The sequence below is a fragment of the Microtus oregoni genome, unplaced genomic scaffold (genome assembly GCF_018167655.1).
Source record: "Microtus oregoni isolate MIOR12 unplaced genomic scaffold, Mior012 000044F_000, whole genome shotgun sequence".
NCBI classification, from domain to species: Eukaryota; Metazoa; Chordata; class Mammalia; order Rodentia; family Cricetidae; genus Microtus; species Microtus oregoni.
Window position 1 is genome coordinate 118646 of NW_024543211.1, and position 27363 is coordinate 146008.

The window sequence follows — 27363 nt, forward strand, 5'->3', positions numbered from 1 at the left end:
AGCTGAGAAACCACAACATGGTGAGCAGGGGAATGCTGTCTCCAGATGGGGAGGAGCAGAGGGTGAGGTGCGGGAGACAGCATGGTGCATCCTCCCAGGATACGCGTGGGAACCTGCCGCCAGATTCTCTGCATTGTGAAGTCCCACGTGGTCCTGTTAATTCCTAGACCTAGGGACAGACCTCTGAATAACTTTACGCTTTGGGTTTAATCCGCTTAAAGAATTGGGAGCAGGGTGCTGTGTGTACAAACATCTTGTCAACTTCAATATGCCAAAGTCAGTGAAGCCTAGGTTCTTCAGAATCTTCTCGATATTGCGCACTTTGCATTTAACTTTACATACAATCTCCATTTAAGTTTAACTATGTGGATGGTATCAAGGCATCTCACCAGTTGGGTAGCGCAGCACTTTTAGCTGCAACGTAGAAGAGGAGAATTGGTGATATAAAGGATTTGCCAATGCCTTGGAAATAGTTCAGTCTCACAAAGTAGAATTAGCTGAGGGAGGACTGCCTCTTCATAACCCAAAAGATAAATGTGTTTTATTCAGGGCTGTTAGAGTTTAGGATGCTAGGGTACACTTTGTTCAACTGGGTTGTCCAGATATTTGGCTCCAAACTATTACAAAGAATCCACTGTTGATTCCACATATCAAAGAACAACCTTTATCAAGCCTTTCAAGGAGGCATTACAGTTTGCCACTGTCAGTGTGTGAAGTGATTTCTCAATGAAAGTTATATTAATTCTAGAACAGCTGCATTTCCACCCTGTTAGAAAAATAGTTTCTGAAACAAGTTCTCTTATGTTGATGCAGGTGGCCTTGGTCTGCTGCTGTCCAGGGCAATGACCTTGCTGTCCTGTACACTAGACTTTCAAAACTCCTTTAAAAATGATTGCACCACCTCACAGTTTTAAAATTATAAATGAGAGTCATTTATAATTGTAGTTGACTATGCAATGCAGTTGCAGGGAAAGGATTTGCATGTGGAGCATTCCTTCTGTCCTCAGACTACAGTAGGAGGAAGAGTTTATTGAAGCTGGTGGAGACACAGTGCAGAAAAGGAGAGGCTGGACTGAGGGTGAAAACTTTCCTCCTTCATAAGTAGTTGAGGTTAGCTATGTGAAATCAGGTAGTCAACTGTAGATGCTCTATGAATGTCCTGATTGACCATTGTTTGCAGTCCACAGACCAGTGCCAAAAGGAAACTGGGAAAGGGAGTGACCTTATCTTTAAACCTAATTGCTGTACTTACAGTAGTTCATCTACAATAGAAGATCTGGGCAAAATGTTGTGGCCCTACTTAACAGGACTTTTCTCTATTAAGACATTGATCTTTAGAGAAAATACATGAAAAATTTTTACTGTGCTCTAATACAAATCCCTAGTCTCTGCAGTATATGACCATAAAGTCTGTCCCAAGATTTCAAAATAGTTTTTGAGATGACAACTACATCATATTTACATTCTCCTTGCTGCCTCCAAGCCCTAAGATCCCTGGATTGTTTTTTAATTCCTGGTCTGTTCTATTTTAACAACAGTTATAGAGTAACCACAGTTACACTCTAACAGTAGTTACGTTATGAATGTGACCTGTTTGTCTGTAGGATTTTCCATCTCTGAGCCAATGGGATGCTGAACTGGAAAGTGGATATGTAATGGAATGTGCACACAAAGGACCCTGTGCTTTAGATGAGGAAGAGGATGTGCTCTAGTAGAGTGGGAAAATGTGTACTAAATACAAACTGTCTAAACTGGGGCCCTGTCTGCTGAGCTGGGAGGGCAGAACTGGATGGAAGGATTGTGCTGTCTGAGTCATTTGATCTCTGATCCTCCTGTAGAGGAGCTGCTAATAGTGAGAGGCTAGGCTAGGTGGCCCTATCCAGTGAGGAATTCTGAGCAGGGTTAGACATCAAGAGTACTAGTGGGCAGACAGTTTGTCAGTTCTTTCCATGATTCTCTTCTGTCTCTGCTGTAGGGAGTGGTAAGGAAGACCATAAGCAATCCTGTAATGAGTGGGGCATGTTCAGAGCAGTTCTGTTGAAATGTCATTTCTGCTGAGACTGGGAAGTACCATGAGCTAGACTGCAGTTATGTTGGTCCATGTGGTTCATGTAGGCAGTGGTGCTTGTTCTCTGAGCCTCTTTGTGTATAGAAATACTGCAGCCCTGGAATGGAAGGAAATGATGCTGGTTGTATCTCTGTCCAGAGTACACACATGGGCACTGCTTTTGCTGTGCAGTGGGAAGAGAGATTAGAAAACTGAAGGTTTAGTTTCTAGAAGTTCTGAATATTGCATTCCAGTTTCAGGTTTGTGTTATAAAGATTACAAATTGTTTAGGACCTGGTAGAGCAATAGTAGAGTAGAGTGCTTTTAACATGGTGTTACCACTAGCTGCAATGGTGGGATCCAGTGAAGCTTAGTTCCAGGGGACAAGAGGAGTTTCTGATGTGCAGAGATTTCTCAGGTGTGCAGTGTGGTAGACAGGTAGATAGGGCACAATCCACATATTCTGCTCTATGCCATGTAGCAGAAAGCAGATTTTAAACAATTTTTAGGTTGTTTTGGGATTGAAAAGATTAATTAGATTAACACTTCATCAGGCATCTTAAAATATATGCTCAGTTAGCAGAAAGGAGGAATTAAGGCCATAAAGATAGGTTACAGAATAGATTATTAATTTTTACAGTTTTAAATGCTAGTAAAAAGGAAACAACAGCTGTGGGGAGACATTAGATAATAAAAAAGCCCTGCTAAATTAAACCAACCTGTATGGTTTAAAGATACATTGCATTCAGAATAAAAACCAAGATATGAATTAAATTGGGGAATAAAGTTATAGATACCACTTCAATCCTTAAAGATTAACTTCAAACAAAAAGATCTCTTGAGACTGCTCTTCGGGCTGATGATGGAGGGGGAGTTGACTGGGGGGGGGAGGGAAATGGGAGGTGGTGGCAGGGAGGAGACAGAAATCTTTAATAATTAAGTAAATAAATAAATAAATAAATAAAAAATCCCTTGAGTAAAAGAAACAGTAGTTCATCAGAGAGCATTACCATTCAATCTTAACTAATTCGTAAGATTAACAGATGTCTTCCTTTTGATTAAATATAATTTCCAACAATAAATCTTCATAAAGGTAGGGTTCCGGCAGAGTTTTGTTTTGTCTTTACAAAAGTATGAAAACATTGAACTAAGGAATCTAAAAACCACTAGACAACCGAGGTATCTAAAAAATAACACATCATCCAAATAAAATATCCTCTTCAAAAGAATAAATTGGCCTAACAGTCACTTATTATAATCATGTTAGGTGTGTTTTCAAGGTGAAACAAAAAGACATTTTGTTTCCTTTTTTTTTTTTAAAGACACATTCCTCTGGCTTTCCTGGAATTCACTTTGTAGAACAGGCTGGCCTCTATCTTAGTGAGATATATCTGCCTCTGCTGTGAAAGTGCTGGAATTAAAGGCATGCACCACTATAGCCTGACAAAAATTTATTTTACATACACAGGTGGTGTTGTTTCTTCATTTTAAATGTTGTTTGCTTTATACTTCCTGTTTACTCAGGGAATATTATATCCCTCTGAGTTCTCTGATGGAGCTAAAAGCTCAATAATTGTAATTATGCATGTTAACAAATTGAAAAAAAATGAATTAAAAAATGTATAATGTATATAAGGCTAAGAGGCAGAAACATTATTTAAGGTTAGTAATACCAGTTAGGATAAAAAGTACTTTAGGTACAACACCTTGGGCTTACTAAGATAGGATAGATGATCAAACATTTTCTCTAAATTTACCAAATGCAAATGGATTGGACATTGTTAGTATAATTCTCCCCTTTATATCTTATATATAGTTAATGTATTTAGTGTATATAGCTTTACTGTGTTAGTTAAAACCTTCATTTTTAATTAGACAAATAGGGAAATGCGTGATATTTTGATTATATTCTGATAATAAAGCTTGCTTAGCATTACAGCAGAGCTAATCACTACCTGACCAAAATTTACCATAGAGGTTTGGAGGACTCTGGACAGATAGGAGTCAGGATTCCTAAGGCAGGCCTAAGAGAATATTAGCACTTTACTAACATGGAGAGACTGAAGAGGTGGTAGTCACAATTTGCTGGTTAACTGCTTCTCTGATCTTTCAGTTTCTTACCCTGCTCTCTGACTCCTGATTTCTTATTGTTAAATGTCAATTAGACTAATGCTTCAGCAGGTACAGAACTTTCTAAACCCTTTGGAAATAAAGCCCATATACCTGAGATAGAGCCACAAGATTTGTCATTTGCCCTGCTAAGTTTTCATCTTTCCTTGACCCAATCTTCCCTCAGTTTTCCTCATTCCTCTCTTTCATTTGTCTTTTATTTATTCTTCTTTCATCTTGATTGCAGTGTTTCCTCCCACCATTGCTCTCTGTCCCAACCTTCCCCCAAATCTCTCTTCTTTGTTTAACTTTAGAGAAGAGCAGGTCTCTCATACATATCAACTGAATGTGGTGTCTTAATTAGGGTTTCTGTTGTGATGAAACACGATGACCAAAATGCAAGATTGGGAGAAAAGAGATAATTTGGCTTATACTGCCATATTGTTGTTCACTATTAAAGGATGTCATGGTAGGAACTTAAAGAGGGCAGGACCCTGAATAGATTTTTGTATGTTGAACCATCCTTGCATCTGTGAGATGAAGGATGACTTCATCATGGTAGACGATTTTTTTGATGTGTCCTTGGATTTGATTTGCTAGTATTTTATTGAGTAGTTTTGCATGTATGTTCATCAGTGAGATGGGTCTGGAATTCTCCTTGTTTGAATCTTTGTGTGGTTTGGTATAAGGGTAACTGTAGCTTCATAAAAAGGGTTTGGCAATCTTATTTCTGTTTCTATTATGTGGAACCCTTTGAGGAGTATAGTTATTACTTCTTGGTTCTGACAGAATTCTGAACTGAAACTGTCTTTCCATGGGCTCTTTTTGGTTGGAAGGCTTTTGATTACTTCTTCTCTTTCCTTGCAGGTTTTAAGCTCACTTGAATTGTTCATCTGGTCTTGATTTAATTTTGGTATTTTATTGACTTCAGCCCTCAATTTGATTATTTCCTATCCTCTACTCCTCCTGGGTGAGTCTGCTTCTTTTTGTTCTAGAGCTTTCAGGTGTGCTGGTAAGTAACTGGTGTGAGTTTTCTCCACTTTCTTTATGTAGGCACTTAGCGCTATGACCTTTCATCTTAGCACTGCTTTCATAGTGTCCATAGATTTGGGTATTCTGTCCCATCATTTTTGTTGAATTCTACAAAGTATTTAATTTCTTTCTTTATTTCTTCCTTGACCTAGGGGTGGTTTAATAGATCACTGTTCAATTTCCATGAGGTTTTAGGCTTTCTATGATTAGTATTGTTAAATCCTAACTTTAAAACATAGTGATCTGGTAAGACACAGGGGGTTATTCCATTTTTTGTGTGTCAAGGTTTGCTTTGTTAACATGTTTGTGGTCCATGTTAGAAAGGATCTGTGAGGTACTGAGAAGAAGGTATATTTCAAAGAAGCCATTTAAACTTCTTGGTTCTTCCTCATGTCAAAAAACAGGCCTCTAACAAGCTGTTCAAGGAGGCATTAGAGGGTCACAACCAACCTTAAGGCCTGGTGTGCCTTCAAGTTCCCCTTTCTTTGTAAGAAAAGCATAGTTCTACCAGATGGGCAAAATGACATCAGCTGACAAATATTTGAAAAGCAAAATACTGTTTGGTACGGACTGACCTGGTCAATCAAGGCTTTCATTTAGGACCTCAGGCAGAGAGAAAGAACATTCTTGGAAGCCTTCCCTTAGGGCCCGATGTATTGATAATAAAACAAAGCCCCTTATCTAAAACCAGGAATATGTTTGGAAGCACTGGTAATGGTCTGGCGATAAGCCCTTTGTGGAGAAGTTTCTTCTGGTTCTTAGAAACCAACTCTTCCTAGCATATGGAGCTATGATTTTCAGTCCCCAAGCCAACTCTGCACGTAGGAAAGTTCTTGAGATGCCCTGTATTCCTGTTGTGTAGAATTGTTTGACTAGCCTCCTCCTAAATTTTTCCCATTGTGTAATAGTTTCTACTGACTTCATAAAATTCTTCCATTTCTTTCCATTTACTCCCTGGAAGTATACGAGATACAGGATGCTTTTCTTCTTCTCTCTTTTTTATTTTGTTTTTGTTTTTTAGGACAGAGTTTCTCTGTAGGTCTGACCTGACTATCCTAGACTGTCTTGACTATTCTAGAACAATCTCTGTAGACCAGGCTTGCTTTAACGTCACAGAGATTACTAGGTTCTGCCTCCTGAGTCTTGGGATTAAAGACCTGTGCCACCATTGCCTGGGAAGATACTACTTTTCTTAAGAAGCTTACAAAGCATAGGCCATATCTTCTCCAAGTCCACCTTAACCTAGCTTCTATCCTTTTTACATTGTACTTGTCCTGTCTTTCTCATCCCCTGTGACCTTCACGTCAGAACACTGTCAGTGAAGAATTCCCTGCTGTCTCAGGTCACCCTTGTACTTAAGAAATTATTCTGAGAATAACCATGTCGTGTAGCTCTCCTGTCTGCCTAAATGTCTAGCCTGGCAAGTTTTCTGTTTTTATTTCAGTTGTTCAAGGTGTAACCTGGAGCCTGAACCTAAAGGACACTCAAGGATAATAGCATATGTGGAACTCAAAATCTCTCTTAGTTTGCTCCTCTTTGAGCATTAGCCAGTGATGGATGCATGCCATCATTAAACAGATTTTTCTTTATTAATTTCCTAAGTGAGTGAAGTGGTTTCTCAATGCAAAGGCATATCAGTCCTAGAACAGCTGCATTTCCATCTTGTTAGAAAAATTGTTTCTGAGACAACTTCTGCTATATTGACTTAGGTGGCCTTGGTCTGTTGCTGTCCAGGGCAATGACCTTGCTGTTCTCTATATTACACTTTCAAAATTCTTAAATAAAAAGACTGTACCACCTCCCAGTTTTAAAATTATCCATTTGAGTCATGTAGTTGACTATTCTATGCAGTCACAGGAAAAGGATTTGCATATGGAGCACTCCTTCTGTCTTCAGACCACAATAGGAGGAATGGATTATTCTGTATACTGCAGGGGACACAGCATAGGCAATCAGGTGTTGGTGCCACCATTATGAAAAAGGACTGGACTGTGGTACAGGGAGTGATTTTGTAATTTCCCAGTATGGCTTATTTTAATTAATGCCATGTTAATGTATACAGAACAGATGGTGAGTGGTGAACATTTTGGGAAGGTTATCATGAGCCAATGAACATTGAATTTGCAATTAGGAAACAATCCTATGAAGACATGAATGATCTTGCTTGACACAGTTGTTTCTGCTCAGAGATTTGGAAAAGAAGCCATTGATTGTGACTATTGTAACTCTTCTTGTCAAGGTTTCCTATCTCAGCAGCCAACACCTACATATGGGCAACATCAATCTATCTCTTATTAATGATGTTCTCTCTTAGGGAAGGGCCTACTCTTTTTCAAAGTCAATATACAAAGATTTTTTAATCTTAAAAGTGTAATATTTTTATCAATTTAGAAATCACTTATTGGAATCATTTTCAAATATTTAATTTCAGTGTATTGCTGCTCTTATCTCTGTTTGTTTCTGTTCTCCAATGTTTCTAAGTCATGACTAGTTTCATTTCATTTCTCTCATGATGTTGACTGGATTTCTTTGTAGATAAATGTCTCCTATAGTTTAGGCTTGCCTCATGTTAGGTAACTGAGAATCATTTTGAACATGTAATCCTGCCTCTGCTGCCCGGTGCTGGGAAAACAAACCTGCAACTTCTTCCAGGTTTGGCCTTGACTAGCAATGAGAAAGAAAAATAGAGGAGTTAATGAGTGTCTGCTGATCTTTCTGACTTTTATTGGGGACTAAGAAGAAGAGGGACCTGTGCAAGGATTGAGCTCATTGACCAACTGTGAAGCTGTGGAGACACAGTGCAGAAAGGCAGAGGAGAGATGGAGGGTTAGAGCTTTCCTCCTTCAACAGTAGTTGAGATTACCTATGTGGAATCAGCAGTCCGTTGTAGATGCGGTATGATTATTCTGATTGACCATTGTTTGATGTGCACAGACCATGGCAATCAAGAATCTGGGTAAGTTACAGACCTTATTTTAAACCTAATTGCTATATCTATAGTATCACATTCATAAAATAACTACTATTAATGTGTAACTGTTGTTAAAGAGCAGACCATGAATTAGAAAACAATTGGGGTCATGTTAGGGCTTGGAGGGAGCAAAGACAATGTGAATATGATACAGGTTTAATCTCAAAACTCATTTTCAAAAGTTGAAACCGACATTTTGGCCATATGTTCCAGAAACTAGGGATTTTTATTACAGCCCATTAAAGATGTCCTATATATTTTCTCTAAAGATGAAAATCTTAATCCAGAAAAGTAACAGTTCTGTTTGGCGGGACCAAAACATTTTACCCAGATCTTCTATTTTGGATGAGGAACAGAATTTGCTCTAGGAGAGGGGAATAATGTGTACTAAAATACAAAGTGAACTAGGGAACTGTCTTCTGGGCTGGGAGGGCAGAACTGAAAAAACTGTGCTGTCTGAGTCATTTAATCTCTAGTCATCCTGTACAGGAGCTGCTAGTATCCTGAGGCCCAGTTAGTTGACCCTAGCCAATTAGGAATTCTGAGAAGGGTTAGCAATCAGGAGTACTAGTGGCAGGTTTGGGTTCTTTCCATGTTTCTCTTCTGCCTCTGTTGTAGGAAGACCAAAAGCTATACCATGTTGAGTGGAAGGTGTTCAGAGCAGGTCTGTTGAACTGTCATTTCTGTTGTGACTTGAATGGACCATGAGACAGACTGTAGTCATGTTGGTCCATGTGGTTCATGGTGGAAGGGGCCCTTGTTCTCTGAGCCTCCCTTTTTAGAGATTTACAGGGTAAAGGGAGACTCTGGAGTCCTGGAAATGAAGAATATGATGCAGGTTGTATCACTCTCCAGAGTATCCACATAGTCACTGCTTTTGTTGTGCAGTGAGAAGTGAGATTAAAAAACTGAATGTCTAGATTCCAGAAGTTTTCATCTAATTCTAATTTCAGGTTTGTGTTATAAAGGTTTTAAATATTTTGGTACCTGCTAGGAAAAGGATGATATTAAACATTTTACAGCGATACGTGTATTGTAGGCTTTTAACATGATGTTGCTACTAGCCACAATGATGTACCATACAGTGAAGCTTAGTTCCAGAAGACAAAAGGAATTTCTGATGTGCAGAAACTTCTCAGGTGTGCATCGTGTTAGACAGTGAGATAGTACACAATCCACATCTCCTGCCATATTCCATGTAGCAGGAATCCATTTTAAATCATTTTATGCTTGTTTTGGGATTGGTCATCAGTAGGGCTGCCTTTCCCAGAAACCAGAAGAAAGCATGATGGGCAGGAGAGCCATTGAAAGAAATCTCCCCCATTGGAAATACAGCATTTATATCATGAGGCTTCTTTCTTTGGAAGACATCAGTAACTTAGGGGTCAGAAATAACAGTTTAAGGATCACTTTGAAAAACCTTTGTGAAAGTTGTGAAGTTTGTGATTATTTAATTTCTGTTCACTTCTTATCAAAGGCAGCTGGGTAACATTGGTCAAGTTCACATTTTTCCTTACCTAAGTTTTCCTTGGTCTTTTGATTTAAACTTGACAATATTTCACTGCTTCTGTTCTTTGTTTCTCTCCAACCCTCTTATTCTTTCACAAATTTTATAAACATTCTTGATTGATGTGAATTTGTGGAAAGTAAAGAAGTCATATGAACCTGGTTTTTTCTGTAATGTATGACTGTAATTTAACTATATTATTCATTTTCTTTAAAATGGTAGACCTTCACCAATTTTATTCAGAAAGTATTTTCTGTGATCAGTCTTAAGTTTTGGTTTTGGGAATAGTTTACCTGGAGAGGCTCATTTTTTTTTTTATCTTAGATGCTTGCCTCTTTCCATTTCCTGGTGTATCTGTGTTTTATAGATGTTGCTATCTTCATATTTGAGTCTTTGCTACCTAAGTGTTGGTATGAACAATACATAATCTCTTTGGGTGTTCTTTGTGTTTCCACTGTGGATGTAGCTTTGTATTCAGCTTTCCTGCTGTAAATTGTTGGACAAACTCATTGGATTCCATTCATTTAATTGTGAAAATTTACCAGACACAAAATCTTAATTTTGATGCATCATCTTCCTAAGGATCATTTTTTATTTCTTTATTTATGATTTGTTTTTCTTGTTTTTATCAATATTAATAGACTTGACTTATTGGATATAAGATTTCATGTGTCTTGGCAAGTGGCTCAGCACATATTCTTTTTGTGAGTAACCTGAGTTCAGATAGTTACACTCAAGATGGGAGGTTAATAAATCTCTACTATTCCCAATCCAGCAGATCTGACAACCTCCTTTTCTGTGTGTCACCTGTATACATATGCAAGACATTGTCTCCCATACACAAACATACACAAGAAATAGCAATAACCTTGTTTGCAAAGGTGCTTGTGTCTTAAAGTCAGGGCAAAGGAATTTGCTTTACATGTACCCTGATTCTTCAAAAATCTGTTCTCTTGAAATTTCTATTAAAAAGTTTTTATTTCCTCACTGGGATGCAGACTTACATTCATTCACCAATTGTAGGTAACAAAATGTTATCTAAGTTATCCTGAGACACATTATTTTTTTTATCATAAGAGAATGAAATGTTTTAATAAGCAAAACTATTTTCTACAAAGTAAAACCATCAGAAGACTTCAAGTGAAGCTTCTGACTTTTTTAGAACAGCCCTTCTCACCCAAGCCATTTTCTATCATTGCTAAAGGAGAGAACTGGAGTCTATAGGATGCCAGTGATTTCTTGGAGGTTGATTTTGATGAATATCTTGTAGTTCATGTTTAATGGACATAACATATATATTTGTAGATCTGTGCTTGTATTGTATTTTATAATGGTGTCATCTATATTTTTTTATTTTTTTGAACCGTAAACTTATTACATCATTCATTTTCTTGAAAATTATAGACCTTCACCTATTTGTATTCAGAATATTGCTTATGCTATTTGATCCTTAATTGTTCATTTATAATAGTTTCTGGGATAAACAGTTTTAGTTTTCTCTTATTGATCTTAGATGCTAACCCCTTTCCATTTCCTGGCATGTCTGTGCTTTCTAGTTGCTGCTGTCTTCATGTTTGAGTCTTTGCTGTTTAGCTCATTGACTAGACTAATACATTGTCTTTGGTTCTCTAAAACCTTCTCATATATTGTGTCTGTGTGCTTATCAGCCTCAGCTGTCAACATGACAAAGCCAAGGTTCCCCTGAGGGCACATCAATTAAGCATGTGCTCAGATCAGAATGTCTGATCTGTGTCTGATATACACTGTGTCGATTGACAATTGATGTTGGAAGATCTTCCACTGAGTTGGCAATGTCTCTAAGCAAGTGGGCCTGGTCTGATGAAGAGAGCTAGCTGAGCACAAGACAGTGACAAGGCAAAAGAGAAAATTAGGCAACAATGGTTCTGCATGTTTTGCCTTCAGTGATTAACTTGAGTTTTGATACTAAACTCCCACAGTGGTGTACTCTGACTTAGGCATAACAACCCAATAAACCCGTTCATTTCCACAGTTCTTTTGGTTAGATAATTTAATTATAGCAACAGAGATGAAAGTAGCAACAAAAAATGGTGCCTCAACAGGGATTTTGTTGCTGCAATGGATTTGGAAATATGGACTTAGGAAGAATTTTGAAGATATCGAGACTTTAGATGGCAAAAATCCAAAAGTCAAGGAAAGCTCTACACAGAGCGTAACTGACTGTTCTTGTAGGACCTGAAAGCCTGGAACGTTGACAGTGCTGGCAGGCAGTGGAGGGCAGGGTCATAGGATTTTAATGGGCAAAAAGGAGTTGATCTGGACTATCAGTCCTGAGAGATCTGTGTCTCAGGGATTTCAGGTTAAGTCAATGGCTACTGGGGCACAGCGTGACTTCCAGTTCCTGACAGATTGATGGACTCACTCACAGAGGCATTCAGGCTAATTTGTGTTTCTCTTTATAATCCCTTAGTAGTCAAGGAAGCTCAGAAGCTTTATAGGGCAACTGGTCTGAGACAATGAACTTGTATTCCCTGTATAGCTTACAATCTTCATGGCATCTGGGGGAACCATAAATGTCTTGAGCCCAGAAATTGCCATTAACTTCAGTTCTTGATAAATATATAAAAATTCTGATTGCTGTCAATAAGCTTCTTAGCATCATCTAGCTCTGGTCCCTCCAGCCCAAGTCTGTCCTCTTTCCTTGTGGGTTTATTAGGTGATATTGTTCTGGTAAGTAACTACAGGTGCTTAGAAGACTTTATAAAAATTTTCCTAGAGATTATTTTTGTGATTCTTTGGCCCCAAATCTTTCTTAACATTTTTATATGCCAAGAAGGTTATTAAGGCACAATTAAAGAGTAATAGACTGATATCTTAGAAAAATATTATTTCTGTTGGATAGTTATTACTGCTGACTGCATTAGGTCTACAGTCAAAAAGAAACACATAGAAAGGAATGAAAAGAAAGAAAAGCATTAGGTAATTTCAGATGACAGTCCAGTGGTGAAAAAGAGAGATTTTCAAGGATTTTACACCATTAAACGGAAGACCCTTGCTCTGCATTGAAAGCCAAGCAATGTACCTTACAGTGTAGAATGTATCTAGCTAATCTCTTTATTTATAGAAGGCATATGCAACAAAATTCCTTATCTCAGGGCAACATCATACAGAACCTGTAGTCAATTTTGTTCAAGCTTGGTAGAATACTCCATATGGTCTGTCCAGCAGAATTCAGTTAGGGTTCCCTGGGAAAGGACACTGAGACTGAGGAAAATTTAGATCAAGAGAAATGAAGACACAAACATAGGTTAAACCACTGAAGGCCATAGGACTGAAGGCCAGTACCAAACAGCTCCGAGTTTATTTCTCAGACAGCATATATACTGTTTTCAAGTAATGTTCAGTCTCTGAATCTCTTAATTGTCTCCCTACAGTTGTCATCAATTGAGAAACAAAATCTTGAAACAATTCATCAGGTTTCTGTTTCATCTTAGACAATTTTTTTGTTTTCTTTCCAGTGCAAGGTAATTTGTACCAGGACTTTTTTTTTTTGCTGTAATATTAAGTTGAGCATATACTGCCATGTCAAATTTCAACTGATGATCTAAGTCTTTACAATCACCTTCTCCTGCTTGCATGTCAAACTTAATAGGCATTTAAAGTTTTTTATGGTTTATTTAACTTTATTTTATGTGCATTGGTGTGAAGGTGTCAGATCCCCTGCAACTGGATCTTCAGACAGTTGTGAGCTGCCACATGAATGCTGGGAATTGAACCCAGGTCCTCTGGAAGAGCAGTCAGTGCTCCAAACTACTGAGCCAGCTCTACAGCCCTAGACAGGCATATTTTGAGCTTTATTAATATTATCTCTAAGTTCACATACTCATGGAATTATGATTCCACAATATATAATCTCCTCCAGACAAACAAGCCCTAGCTTGTTGGGGATTGTATCTGGGAATTTAGTGAGTGTGTTAGTTTCATAGATTGGTGGACTGCCTACCTGTTCTTCTGGCTGGGATGATGTGCACATGAGCAAGGATTTTCTGCTTGAATTTGGGGCTGAAGCACAACTATATTCCTTTTTCTGAATGGGAGTTTATCCTATGCCATTGCATGTTGGAAATCCTTAATTTGTTACTTGAAATTTCAAAATGTGTCAGACAAGAGGTTGGCTGGAATTCCAGAGGAGTTTATAGACATTTGTGCTTTTTGGGTTATTACAGATTATGAAGCTCAAAAAACTCAGACTAAATGCATTTAATTTTTTTATTTTCTCTTTTATTTATTCTTTTCTCATACAATACATATTGACTGCTGCGTCCAGTTCCTCCACCACTTCCAGTTTTCCACAGTCCTCATTCCCCCAGGTCCATTGCTCCTTTTTCATCTGTCATAAAATAGAAGGCCTCCAAGGGATATCAAAGAAACCCTTCATAAAAATGTTCAAGAAAGGGCTGGAGAGATGGCTCAGAGGTTAGGAGCACTGGCTGCTCTTCCAGAGGTCCTGATTTCAATTCCCAGCAACCATATGGTGGCTCACAACCATCTGTACTGAGATCTGGCACCCTCCTCTGGTGTGCGGGCATACATCGAGGCAGAATGTTGTATACATAATAAATAAATAAATCTTTAAAAAAAATGTTCAAGAAAATTAGGTAAAAATCCCTTATCAAAACTGGACAAAGCAAGTGAATAGGAATGAAAAGGTCACAAAAATTGGCAAGAGTAAGAGATACCAAGAGTTCTACAGTTAGTAATCACACAAACACCCCAAGCTAACAACCAAAGCATGCATGCACAGGGCATGCACAGAGCTGTTCATGTTCCATGATTCTCACTTCATTTTGTCTGAGACCCTATGAGACTTGTTTTGTTGATTCTGTAGCTTTGGTTTTCCTGGGTTCCACAAACCCCCCAGATCCTACATTTTTTACCCCTTCCTTCCACAGGATTCCAAGAACTCAAGGTAATGTTTGGGTAGGGATCTGTGCATGTGTAACCATCAGCTGCTGGAAGAATTCTCTCTGGTGGCATTTTTCCTGGGAATCTATCTATGATTTTAGATATGAATCATTTTATTTTTTTTTCCTGTTTAGTTGTATTTGGTTCTACCCTAATTCTGGAAGCCATCAAGCTCTGGTTCCTGGCCATCCTGGCAGTATCAGACCTTGGCTTCCTCTCACAGCTTGGATTAAAAGATCAGTCATTGGTTGTTCACTTCACAAACTCTAAGCCACTTTTTCCCCAGTGAATCTTGCTAGCAGAACAAGTATAGTTCTCAGTTTAGTGACTGACTTTGTGTCCCAATCCCACCAATGGGAGCCGTATGTATTACAGAATAAGGCTGGTTCAGCCTCTGTATTCCTCACTACTAGGAATCTTCAATAGTGTCTTTCTTGTAGTTCTGGAAGTTTGCAGTGTACTCTTTCCATACCTCCTGCAAAAAGCTCCATTATTCCTATCATCTCTCCCTCCTATACGTCATCTCTGTCCCTTGCTTACTTGATCTTTCTTGTTCCCATCCCCACCTGCCTCCAGTGCACCCACAAAATCTATTCTATTCTGTCTTCCCAGAGAAATCCATGCATGTCCCCCAGAGCAGTTCTTGTTACTTAGCCTTTCTGCATCTATGGCTTGTACTGTGATTGACTGTGATTACTATGGTTGTACTTTACTTACCTGCTCATATCCACTTATAACTGAGTAAACCATTTTGATTTATGTGCTTCTGGGTTGCCTCACTCAGGGTAAAAAATAGTCGTGCAACAACACAGCAACCAAATAATTCAGATACGGTGTGGTACACCTCTAAATGGAATTTTCAGTAGAGGAATCTAAAATAGATGAGACACATTTAAAATATGTTCAGTATCATTAGCCATCAGGAGATTTCATCATAAACCTGACAGAAAGGATAAGTTCAACAACACAAGTGACAGCTAAGGCTTCAAGGATGTGGAGCAAGGGGACTCATTGCTCTTGCGGTGCAAAATTGTAAAAATCCAGCCACTGTGAAAATCAATATGCAAAAATCCTCAGAATATTGAGAGTCAATCTACCCCATGACTCAGGTATCCCCCTCTTGCGCATATTCCCAAAACTCGCTCTTCCATCCCAGCACAAGGACATTTGCTCGACTCTGTTCATAATAGCCAGAAACTGCTGTGTCCGTGAGAGATGGTGTTGATTGATGATTGATGTAGGAAGCCCCTAAGAAGGTGGACCTGTGCTGGGATATGGAGCATTCTGAGCATGAGGTAGAGACTAGGCAAAAGAGAAAGGCTGTAAACAGTCTTTGCAAATGTGTTTTGCCTTCAATTGTTAGCGTGCAGTTTCTCCTACATTTCCAAAATGATTGAGTGTGATTTGACACAATCAATGAAATAATCCCATTTACTGCCTGAGATGCTTTCAGTTGGAGTATTTAATCACAGTAGCATAAAAGCAGGCAGCACAAACAATTACAACACAAAAGTTGATTTTGTTTGTCAGTAGAATATAGGAATGATGACTTTTGCCACAATGTGGAAGATATCAAGATTTTTATGTGACACAAAAAAGAAACATGAACATAATTAACTGTTCTTATAGGACCAGGAAAATTAAAATGTAATGGCAGAGAGTGGGTATTGAGATCATAGGATTTCAGTTGAAAATAAACTTGATAAAAAAAAACCAATCCTGAGGACTTTTGTCTGATTTTTTTTCTTTTTGGTTTTTCAAGACAGGGTTTCCCAGTGAAACAGTCCTATTGTTCTGGAACTAGCTCTTGTAGACCAGGCTGGCCTCAAATTCAGAGGGATTCACCTGCTTCTGCCTCCCCAGTGCTGGGATTAAAGGCGTGTGTCATGACCATCCAGACTTTTGTGTGATATTTTGGCTCCACAATTTTTCTTCTTCTGCCTATGCACTAGAACTTTAGTAATGCCAAATTCAAAAGTAATGGGTTAATGTCTTAAACGGAATATTGAAGCTGTTCAATGGTTATCATTCATGACTCATTTAGGTGCACAGTAAAAAAATCCAAGTAGGGCAGAAATAAAAGAAAATAAAAAGATAGTTTCAAAGGGCATTTTGTGTTAAAGCAGGCAGGAATTTTCCAAGAGTTAATTATCATTAAAGAAAAGCCATTACTCTGCAGTGGAAGCTTATCAAGGTGCCCTAAGGGTAAGACTCCATACACTTAAACCTTCACTTTAGGGTAGCAATGTGACTCATAGTCTCAGGAAGCTACTTCATTCAAAACTGTCTGCACTTGTGGTCCAAGCTCGTTAGTGTTCTTTGCAATTAAGAGATCTAATTTCTCAGCATCACCGGTAATGTATTGGTCTTGGGAACATGAGAGAATCACAATTTAAGATCATGGATTTTTAGTTTATGGTTACAGTTTACCATTGTTGCAGGCATCTGTGTTTGGCAGAGTCAGAAGCCCAATGAGGAGACAGTGAGAGTTCATTGCACGAAGCTGTGAGGATCGAAGCTGGGTGTGGTGTGGTATCTTTTCCTCTCTTGTTCCTTTAGGGCCTGCCACCCAGTTCTCAATTAAATTTCACACATGGAGGCTTATTTTTTTTCTTATAAATGCTTGATTTTGATTTGTTTCAAGGCATGTTGATTTAACTTAATTGTTCTCTCTACAATTTCCCCCTGGCCTTTATCTTTATTCTGTATTCCTCTCTTTGTTTCTTACTCCATGGCTTGCTGTGTAGTTGGATTAAAGGTTCCTGTTGTTTTCTCCTCCTGTTGCCTCTTCTTTCTGTTTTCCTCCCAGATTTCCCTTCCCATGTATTCTCTTTTCCTGGCAGCCCTGCTTGTCCTTTCTTGCCATGTGATTGGTCATTCAATCTTTTTTTTTTACACCAACCAGGTATTTTAAATAGGCAAAGCATCAAAACTTCACAGAGCTAAACCAATGCAGCAATTCCTTGCATCATTAAAACAATTTTCCACAGCGTAAATAAATAAAACACACTTAAAAATGTTATTTCACAACATACTGGGTTACATTTTGAGCCCAAAGATGTTAAGATACCTAAGTTATGACACAACTTCCATGGAGACCTAGCTGCTTATAGTGAGTGGAAGTTACCAAAGAGAGAAATGCATGAGAAGTTGCAAGGATAGGGCCATTTAAGTCATTTGAAACTGAAGCCATACATCTGACAAGAGAGCTACAGGATTTGATGTTTATCCTGCTCTGCTTCAGTCTTGGTTCAAACTTCCCTTACTGTGTCTTTATTTTTCTCTTTTGGGATGTTAATGGTATTTTGTGCCACTGATGTTAGAAAGAGGTTTTCAGGTTTTATAAGATGTTGCTGTCAACAGATTGTCTTGAGTGCCAGAGGAGACATTACACATTTGGACAGTGTAGGGACCATTGCAGATGAGGATCATTAAATGTCTATCCTTGAAATGACTAACTGCAATTTTTCCATTGTTGACCTTGAGCCAATAGTGGCCGGGGTCAGAATGTACTTGATTGAATGAACAACCTCCCAGAAAAGATCATGTATTTGAAAAAGTTTCTTTCCTTTGTGGCTTCCTTTCAATTTCCTGTGGATCTTTAGTAAGAGAAGCCTGTCTAGATGAAATTCCTCTTTGTATGTGATGAGTCTCAATAAACTCAACTAATTTCCTGATATTTGTATCTACTGTTTTGTGCTTGTCATTAATTAGACAATTTCCGTCTTATACTAAAATATTTTTGCCATGATTATAGGCTTGATTTCTATATTCTATATATTACCTATATTCTATAGGTTAAAAAAAGATATAGCAGAAACAGTTGCTATTAAGGAGTTTGGCAACCTGCTATTTTAATTTTTTTCTTTGCTTGTTGAAGTAGCCCTTACTGTGTGGCTCCATATTCCTGAAAGTAGAGAGGGGCATCATTTCTGGCTCTATACATTTTTATATTATTGGGTGATAGCCTTGTAATATAGGTTTTTTTATATGTCAACTATATGCTGCTGTGCAGTGCCTCATGCATATCTTGGATTTTAAAATTTGAAAGAGGGTTTCACTCTGATTCCCAGGATACCATGTATTTATGGCATTAACACTGCCTTAGAATTCTGAGTCAGTTATTGGAGGTGCATGAATTTCTTCTGGATGGTTATGCTTGATTTGATTTTTCTTAAATCAAATATGACTATTTTATATGTCTGCATGGATATTCATTACATGGGTATCTAGTCACCGAAGTGATCAAAAGATCTCAGAATTCCTGTTCATGGAACAAAGGAAAGTTGTGATCCCCATGTAAGTACTGGAAAATGTGCCCACCTCCATTCATGACCAGCAAGATCTCTGAATTCCTCTGCCTTTTCTCCAGCTCTCTGTTGATTATTTGTGACCAACATTTATATTTCTAGTGTTTTCATCTGTCCATTTTAACTGCTTTGGTTATTGGTATGACAGTTTAAATTATGTCACTTCAGATGTCTGGAAGATGAATACAGAACTGGAGTAAATGCAAAATTACTTGTAAGAACTTCAGTAACAACCTTTAAGTTATTTCTATCCCATTTGTTTTTTTGTTTCACTGTTTTTTGCAATGGAGACAATTTAATGTGTACTTCTACCTGTCCTGGACCTGATTGCTTAGACTTGACTGGCATTCAACTCAGAGAGAAATATACCCACCTCTGTTTTCTGAGTGTTGTGGTTAAAGGCACAATACACCAATACACCCAGTGTGTCCATATTACTTTTTTTGTGTGGTCTGTAACTCTTTATACAATTTTCTCATGCATACTATATACAGTTGATCTTTTTTTTTTTTTCTGTTGATCTTTTTCAATACCTCTTCCTCTCAATAGATGTTGCTCTTATGGGGTGGTATCCCATACAAAGGGTACAGAAATGACAGAGTTCACTCTGCTTTTCAATTTTCCTCTAAAGTGACTGTCTAAGTCATGGAATAAGAGTGGGGAACACCAGAATCATATGACTATACTGTAAAAGAAGTATGTTTCTAACATTGTCACTGTCATGCTTTCCATTTTGAACATTTATGGTATATTTTAGGAGACAGTGACCTATGATGATGTGCATATCAACTTCACCCGGGAAGAGTGGAATTTGCTCAATCCTTCCCAGAAGAATCTCTATAAAGATGTAATGCTGGAAACCTACAAGAACCTCATTTCTATAGGTAAAAATGAATTTCCTTCATGTTTTAAAATATGGAAGCATCCGGGCAGTGGTGGTGCACGCCTTTAATCCCAGCACTCGGGAGGCAGAGGCAGGCGGATCTCTGTGAGTTTGAGACCAGCCTGGTCTACAAGAGCTAGTTCCAGGACAGGCTCCAAAACCACAGAGAAACCCTGTCTCAAAAAACCAAAAAATAAAAAATAAAATAAAATATGGAAGCAACTTTTCCTTGGTTAAGGATTTTGTTCTGCAATTTCATTTAGAAAAAGAATGAGGTGAATACAGCAGTCATAGTTCTTAGGTGCACTTAAGATAATAAGCTAAATCGTGCACATTGTTCAATGATATAACATATATTCTGGTCCTGTATTTTAGGATACATTGGGGAAGACCATTACACTGAAGAACATTGGCAATGTTCTAGAATACATGCAAGGTAATTTTCATGTGCAAGTTGATAACAATGTGCCTCTGATGAGATCGCACTTTCTCCTAGAACTTTTAAACAAAAGCAGCAGTGCAAATAAGCACAGCTAAGTGCATAGATGGTTATTAAATCCTCACAAATCCATATACCTCCATTTCATGTATGTGAATTATTCTTCCTTTACTAGGTGTATCATACAGTACCCTTGATATAAGCTTATGAGCATAGGGATATGGAAAGATTAAACATACCTCTCCTTAAGAACAAAAAGAAGATAAGCAGTAGTTCCCATGTAGAGTATACTTGTTGAATTTCATTCAAGTATGCAATAATGAAGGTTTTCTACCATCATTATTAATATATAAACATTACAAAAATTCCCCATGAATTATAGGTCTGTGCAAATACTTCTGAATGTCCTAGTTCACTTAGCAAATATAATATGATTCAAGTATAGTAAAATTTATGAATGCAGTAAAGTTTTTAAAGCTCTCAGTTTAATCAGTTGTCTTCTAAAATATGAATAATAACATATAAAATGTTTTTGTAAATGTCAAAAGGTAAACCATGAAACAAAGGAATTTATCATTATACTTATTTTCCTAGATGCGAACTGAACCCTAATTAAAAAGAAAGCATGATTTTATACAGAGTTATAAAACCTTAATAACTAATTCCATTTTAGAATTGGAACAAGTTATAAAATTAATTCATACAAATACCAAGGTTCAGCAGTGTATTGAATGTAGCAAAGCTTTTAAATGTGCCAATTATCCTTGTAGGATTGAAGAAAATCAAAATGGAGAGAAGAAACTTTCAGTGTATACTCACGGTGTTAAAGTCTTGTCTTATGACACTGACCTGCTAAGGAATGAAACCCATATAATGGAGCAAAACCCTCTAAAAGTAAGCAATGCAGTAAAGCCTTTGCTTATCACAGTCATATTCAAGTGCTTAGAAAACACACTGGAAAAAAACCCTATGAATATCGTCAAGGTGATAAAGACTTTGTTCTTTATGAGACTCATCAAAGTCATAAAAGAACACATACGGGAGAGAAAGACTATGAATGCAATCAGGGTGGTAAGGCCTATGCATGTCAAACTGATTTTCAAAAGCATAAGAGAACAGATACTGGAGAGAAACCCTATGAATGCAATCAGTGTGGTAAGGCCTATGCATGTCAAACTGATCTTCAAAAGCAGAAGAAAACACATGCAGGAGAGAAACCCTATGAATGTAATCAGTGTGGTAAGGCCTTTGCTGAAAATGGTACTCTTCACAAGCATAAAAGAACACATACTGGAGAGAAACCCTATGAATGTAATCAGTGTGGTAAGGCCTTTGCAGATCAGAGTAATCTTCAAAAGCATAAAAGAATACATAGTGGAGAGAAACCCTATGAATGTAATCAGTGAGGTAAGGTCTTTGCTGACAACAGTAGTCTTCAAAAGCATAAAAGAATACATACTGGAGAAAAACCTCATAAATGTATCAGTGTGGTAAAGCCTTTGCACGACATACTCATCTTCATTTGCATAAAAGAACACATACTGGAGAGAAACCCTATGAATGTAATGAATGTGGTAAGGCCTTTGCGTATCAAAATAGTCTTCAATTGCATAAAAGAAAACTACTGGAGAGAAAGAAACTCTATGAATGTAATCAGTGTTGTAAGGCCATGCACATCACAGTAATCCTCAATTGCATAGAAGAACACATTCTAGAGAGAAATCCTATGATTGTAATATTTTTGGTAAGGCCGTTGCACAAAACAGCCATCTTCAAAAATACAAAACATCACAGACTAGATAGAACCCCTATGAATGTAGTCAGTGTGATTAGGCCTTTGGAGACCACTGTACTCTTCAAGGTAATAAAAGAACACACAGTAGAGGAAAACGTTATGAATGTATAGTAGTGTGAGAAAGCCTATTCACATCTTATCTTCAAATGCATAAAAGAACACAGACAGGGGAGATAACTGTGAATGGAGTCTGTGGTAAATCCTTTGTCACAACCATCTCCAAATGCATAAAATAAACCATCTTGCAGAAAACTATGAACTCGGTGTGTGTATTCTTCAAAAATATGAGAAAACTCATACTATAGTGAAACTCTAAGTGAATTTAGTGTTTTAATGTTTTGTACTTCATACAGGAGTAAGACTTTTGTGTGTAATCAATCTGAGAAAGCTTATGCATATTACCCTAATCATTTGGACCTGTGGAAGAAACGGAGGGCTTTTTATAACTTATTTTTTAAAGATCTTAAGCCCACACACATATAGTCAGTTAGCCAATAGCAGTTATTGTGTAGATAAAAATGGATAGTGTAAAAATCTTTTCAAGCACTATGATATCTCTTTATTTTGTTTGAACCAGCAAACTAATGGCCAAAACCTTTTTTTGAGGCCTTTTGGGTAAGAGAAATGGCTAGTCAAAGAAATACACCTTGGACCTGAAAGCAGAGCCAAAGAAAAGCACTTTTTCTATGAATCTCGAACTAGTTAAAGAAACATCATCTCCCTGAAAACAGCCCAAACATTAAAATGTGCCAGTGAAAGAAACACACTCTCAAAACACAACTGTCAAGTTGGGAGCGTAGACCCCAGTTCCTCGCATCTATCCCAGCCCCCAGGCCTGGTCTGGACACTAATTCCCAGCTGGCCAGGTCCTGACCCCACCCCCAGGGATGGGTCAGGACCACTCTGCAGGGTCTTTAAGTGATTCCCCAAAAGAGGAACACGTGGTCTCCCTCTCTTCCTCCTGGGGGTAGCATTTCTGCGGCTTCCTGGTTCCCGCTCAGGGCCCCCTGAGAGCACAGATCGCCCATTAAACCTGGATATTTCTTAATTTGGCTTGTTTTGATTTGGCTTGATTGGGAATTTTGCGTCTGCAGGGAGCTAGTAGTAAGAAATATTCCTAGGGGCTGGAGAGATGGCTCAGTGGTTAAGAGCATTGCCTGCTCTTCCAAAGGTCCTGAGTTCAATTCCTGGCAATCACTTGGAGGCTCACAACCACCTGTAATGAGGTCTGGTGCCCTCTTCTGGCCTACAGGCATACACACAGACAATTGTGTACATAATAAAGTAAATAAATACATTTTTTAAAAAATGAATATTCCTAACATTTTGGAGGTTCCCGCCAAGCTAGGCCAGGCCCTTTCCACTTCGCAGGCCATGTGTTGGAAGGCCCCTACTCTATAGTTTGAGCTCTCTACACCACGCTGACAAATGGCTTCTGGGCCACAGCGGCGTCTTGATGAGTCCCTTTTCTTATCTATGCTATAGAGTTCTAGGGGACCCATTCATTCTTATTTTTGTCGTTTTCGGATTCCCGCTGAAGTCATGAACTCACACCGGGAAGTCAAGTCAGGTGGCAGTCAATCCCGTGGGATCAGGCTTGGCTGAGTTGGAGATCTGTCTGTCCTGGGACACCAGGCATCCAATATACAGTTGAGGACATGCTAAAATGGACTTAGGCCACGTGGTTGGGCATAGACTAAAATGGACACTTACAGTTCAAAGCCAGGTCTGTTGTTGCCCCTATGAGCCTCTTACAAAGATCTTTTTAAATTGAGCTTGTCTGATACAAATAAACAGAGCTTACATATATATGTCCATGATTTTTGGCCTCTGCACTCTTGCCCCCCCTCCCCCACTTAGTAGCCAGTGTCTCTCAGCACCACAGTGCCAGAGGCACTGGCCCCTCTCCAACTCCCTGAAACCCACACTTCCCAACCCCTCCCATGGAGCAACATTCTTTCCCCCTCCCTTTCCCAATTCAGAGGTTCAAGGTCAATTTCAACCTCCCCCTCCCCCTCCCACCTCTCTGCACTCCTGGATCCCTTATGCACACTGGGCTAGTCCCTCCCCTGTTCCCTTTTCTCTTCCAAATCTATCAGGTAGAAAAGTAGCTGCTTGGGCTGGAGAGATGGCTCAGTGGTTAAGAGCATTGCCTGCTCTTCCAAAGGTCCTGAGTTCAATTCCCAGCAACCACATGGTAGCTCACAACCATCTGAAATGAGATTTGATGCCCTCTTCTGGCCTGCAGGCAGACACACAGAATATTGTATACATAATAAATAAATAAATAAATAAATATTTTTTTAAAAAAAGAAAAGTAGCTGCTTTCCTTTTCTACTAATAATTCTGCTTCCTCAGTCAGAACCAGATATTAGGGAAAAAAAGTTGAGGATGGTCCCCAAACTCCTATATGGGAATTAGTGAAAATGGCCTTTAAAGTTTTTAATGCCTGAGAAGAATCAGCTGAGTCTTCCCGACAGACAAAGCTACAACAATCTACAGGCCCAGGCCTTAGCAACTGCCCTATGGTCACAGGAAGGGGGATAAGGGAAGCCAATCATATGGCTGTATCAAGTGTGGCCTAAATGGTCTTGTGGCATGATATTGCACTACACCTGCTCCGAGGTTCTGCCCTATCTGCTAGCAACCTGGACACTGGAAATCACAATGCCACAATACAGGCTTGTCCTCTATGCCAAGCCATGGAGGTTCAGCCTCATCACTATCGGCAAGTGAAGCTGTGCCAGCCTTCAAACGTCTGAGCCTTGCAGAGGCTGCCCAGATTTGGTTTATCCCGTAACGTTCACCTAGCCTAGGGTCATGATACAAGTCGCGGGTAAGTCCATTACTTTTATTCTCACTCGGGCCTTAAGTTTCCCTTACCAATTTTACGCTTTTACAGGATGGATAGGAGTGTTTTCAGTCTCCAGGGAAACAGCAGATGCGGTGGCTCAGGGTCATGGAGCTAGTGTCAGAAGCTCTCAACATCTCCTGGACAATGGGACTCATCAAACAACAACTAACCAAGCTCTTCACTGAACTCAGGTTATCTTGGCTCTCGCCTCAGGGCCACCCCACATTCCCCTACGGACCTGAGCTTTTTTGAGTTGCTTCATGGCAAGCCCTTTCTCCTTAACCATCACCTCCCAGTTCAAACTCCTCCACTGGTGGGGTACCTACTCTAAGGTACCTTCTCCATTCACATACTGGAAACAAACTAAATATCCCCCAACCAAAAAATGGACAAGGAAAATGTGGTACATTTATACAATGGAGTACTACACAGCAGAAAATAACAATGTCTTGAATTTTGTGAGCAAATGCATCAAACTAGAAAACATCATTTTGAGTGAGGTAACCCAGATCCAGAAATAAAATTATCACATGCACTCACTCATAAGTGGTTTTTATGCATAAAACAAAGAAACACAGTCTACAAATCATAATTCCAGAGAGCCTCAACAACAATGAGGACCCTAAGAGAAATATACATGAGAAGTAGAAAAAGACAAATTCTCCTGAGTAAATTGGGAGCATGGGGGTCTTGGGAGAGAGTCGAAGGGGAGGGGAGCAGAGAAAAATGCAGGTCTCAATAAAAATAGATTTAAAAAAAATGACCCTTCAATGCGTAGGCAAAATTTTCACATAAAATCTGAAATAATGGGGCTGGAGAGATGGCTCAGAGGTTAAGAGCACTGACTGCTCTTCCAGAGGTCCTGAGTTCAAGTTCCAGCAACCACATGGTGGCTCACAACCATCTGTAATGATATCTGGTGCCCTCTTCTGGCATGCGAGCATACATAGAAGGAATATTGTATACATAATAAATAAAAAAAAATCTGAAATAACTTGGGAAAAGATTCTAAACACCCAAAAAGCATAGTCAAACACAGCTTCTTTGTAACTGCCTTTTTTGGTGGGCTGTGTTTGATAGCAGTGACCAGAGGCTTGTCCCCTTTAACAGAGGGCTTCCTGTCTCGGCATTGGTGACAGATAAGGCAGCTCTTTTAAGAGATCCTAATTTGGTGCTTATGTGTCCTCTTTCTCCGCCTGACCTGAGGGCCCAGGCTATGATCCTGCTGGCTGCTCTCCCTGTATTTCTGTAATTGAAAGAATGTGTGGAGCCTGATTTGATTCTCTAAGACAGACTCTCTCTGGTGTGAAGGCCATTAATTTACAAGTGGCTGCTCTCCCTCTCTGGTCTTTTGTTCAATATGGCTGCCTCTTGAATAGTTTCTGGGCACCATTATGGGGAATTACCTTCAAATCCTTTCCAGAAATGTCTTTTCTTAGTCAGTACACCGATCAATTTGGTTACATTCAGTACAACCTATTAAAATTTACCACAGAGTTCTGGGGCCAAAGATAGGATTGCTGACTTCTACTGTGGAATAGTATTTCTTTTTTTCTTTTTTTTTAAATATTTATTTATTATGTATACAATATTCTGTCTGTATGCCTGAAGGCCAGAAGAGGGTGCCAGACCTCTTTACAGATGGTTGTGAGCCACCATGTGGTTGCTGGGAATTGAACTCAGGACCTTTGGAAGAGCAGGCAATGCTCTTAACCGCTGAGCCATCTCTCCAGCCCCTGGAATAGTATTTCTTGCACTTCTAATTTTGTGTCCAATTTATTGATAGTTCAAAATGATGAGTTAGTTAAATGCATGATGGATAAATAGTCTATAAATAAAAGAAAGGATAAAAGAAATTTTTGATGTGTCAGCCTACAAAAGTGATTTCTTTACTGACACCACGAGGTGGTGCCACCAATAAATGAAAACAATGTGGCTGTTCAGACTGGCCAATTATAAACCACCTATAACCTAGTGTGGCACATGAATAAATACGTGCATATATCCAAGAATATGTGCACATGAAAGAAATGATGTCACTGGTCTTCACAATGTGACATAAAGTGTACTTGTGCAGATAAAGACCTTAATTAAATTGAGGCAAGGGATTGAAGTAAGACAGCAAGATCTCCCAAAGGCTTACAAATCAGTTGGTAGTCTGAAATGACTGCATAAGAAAGCTTCCTTTGGAGTACTGCAGATGATTTAAAAGCAATCAGCTGGAACTTATTTGTTTCTTAAACATGCACCACCGGCAAATGTAATATCTTTGTACAAGTTCAGCAATGTGAGGGTTAAATCATGTCGGAACCAAACCCAAGGCCATTTTCTTGTGTTATCTTCTACTTGTTTGAATTGTGGAATATTATAGAGGTCACTGTTCATTTAATTCCAAAAGAATACTCTTGCTTCCCTCTAAGGAGAAATACTATTTGAGTAACTATTTAAATAATATAAAAGCATGTGTAATGG

At 38.7% G+C, this 27363-nt stretch overlaps 1 protein-coding gene across 1 annotated transcript; it reads left to right on the forward strand.

Annotated features, from left to right (window-relative positions):
• Positions 1 to 21648, forward strand: LOC121434575 (zinc finger protein 120-like). Its single transcript, XM_041633511.1, has 4 exons — positions 1 to 20; positions 19678 to 19804; positions 20179 to 20239; positions 21264 to 21648. Exons 1-4 carry the CDS (start codon positions 18 to 20, stop codon positions 21646 to 21648), a joined length of 576 nt encoding a protein of 191 aa, XP_041489445.1. The 5' UTR covers positions 1 to 17.
• The last annotated feature ends 5715 nt before the right edge of the window (positions 21649 to 27363 follow it).

What these genes read in the sequence shown, in the direction of transcription:
- LOC121434575 (XM_041633511.1), top strand. An exon ending in CAAGAACCTCATTTCTATAG is followed by an intron (nt 19,805 to 20,178) that starts GTAAAAATGAAT and finishes CCTGTATTTTAG; the next exon opens with GATACATTGGGGAAGACCAT. An exon ending in TGTTCTAGAATACATGCAAG is followed by an intron (nt 20,240 to 21,263) that starts GTAATTTTCATG and finishes GACTCATCAAAG; the next exon opens with TCATAAAAGAACACATACGG.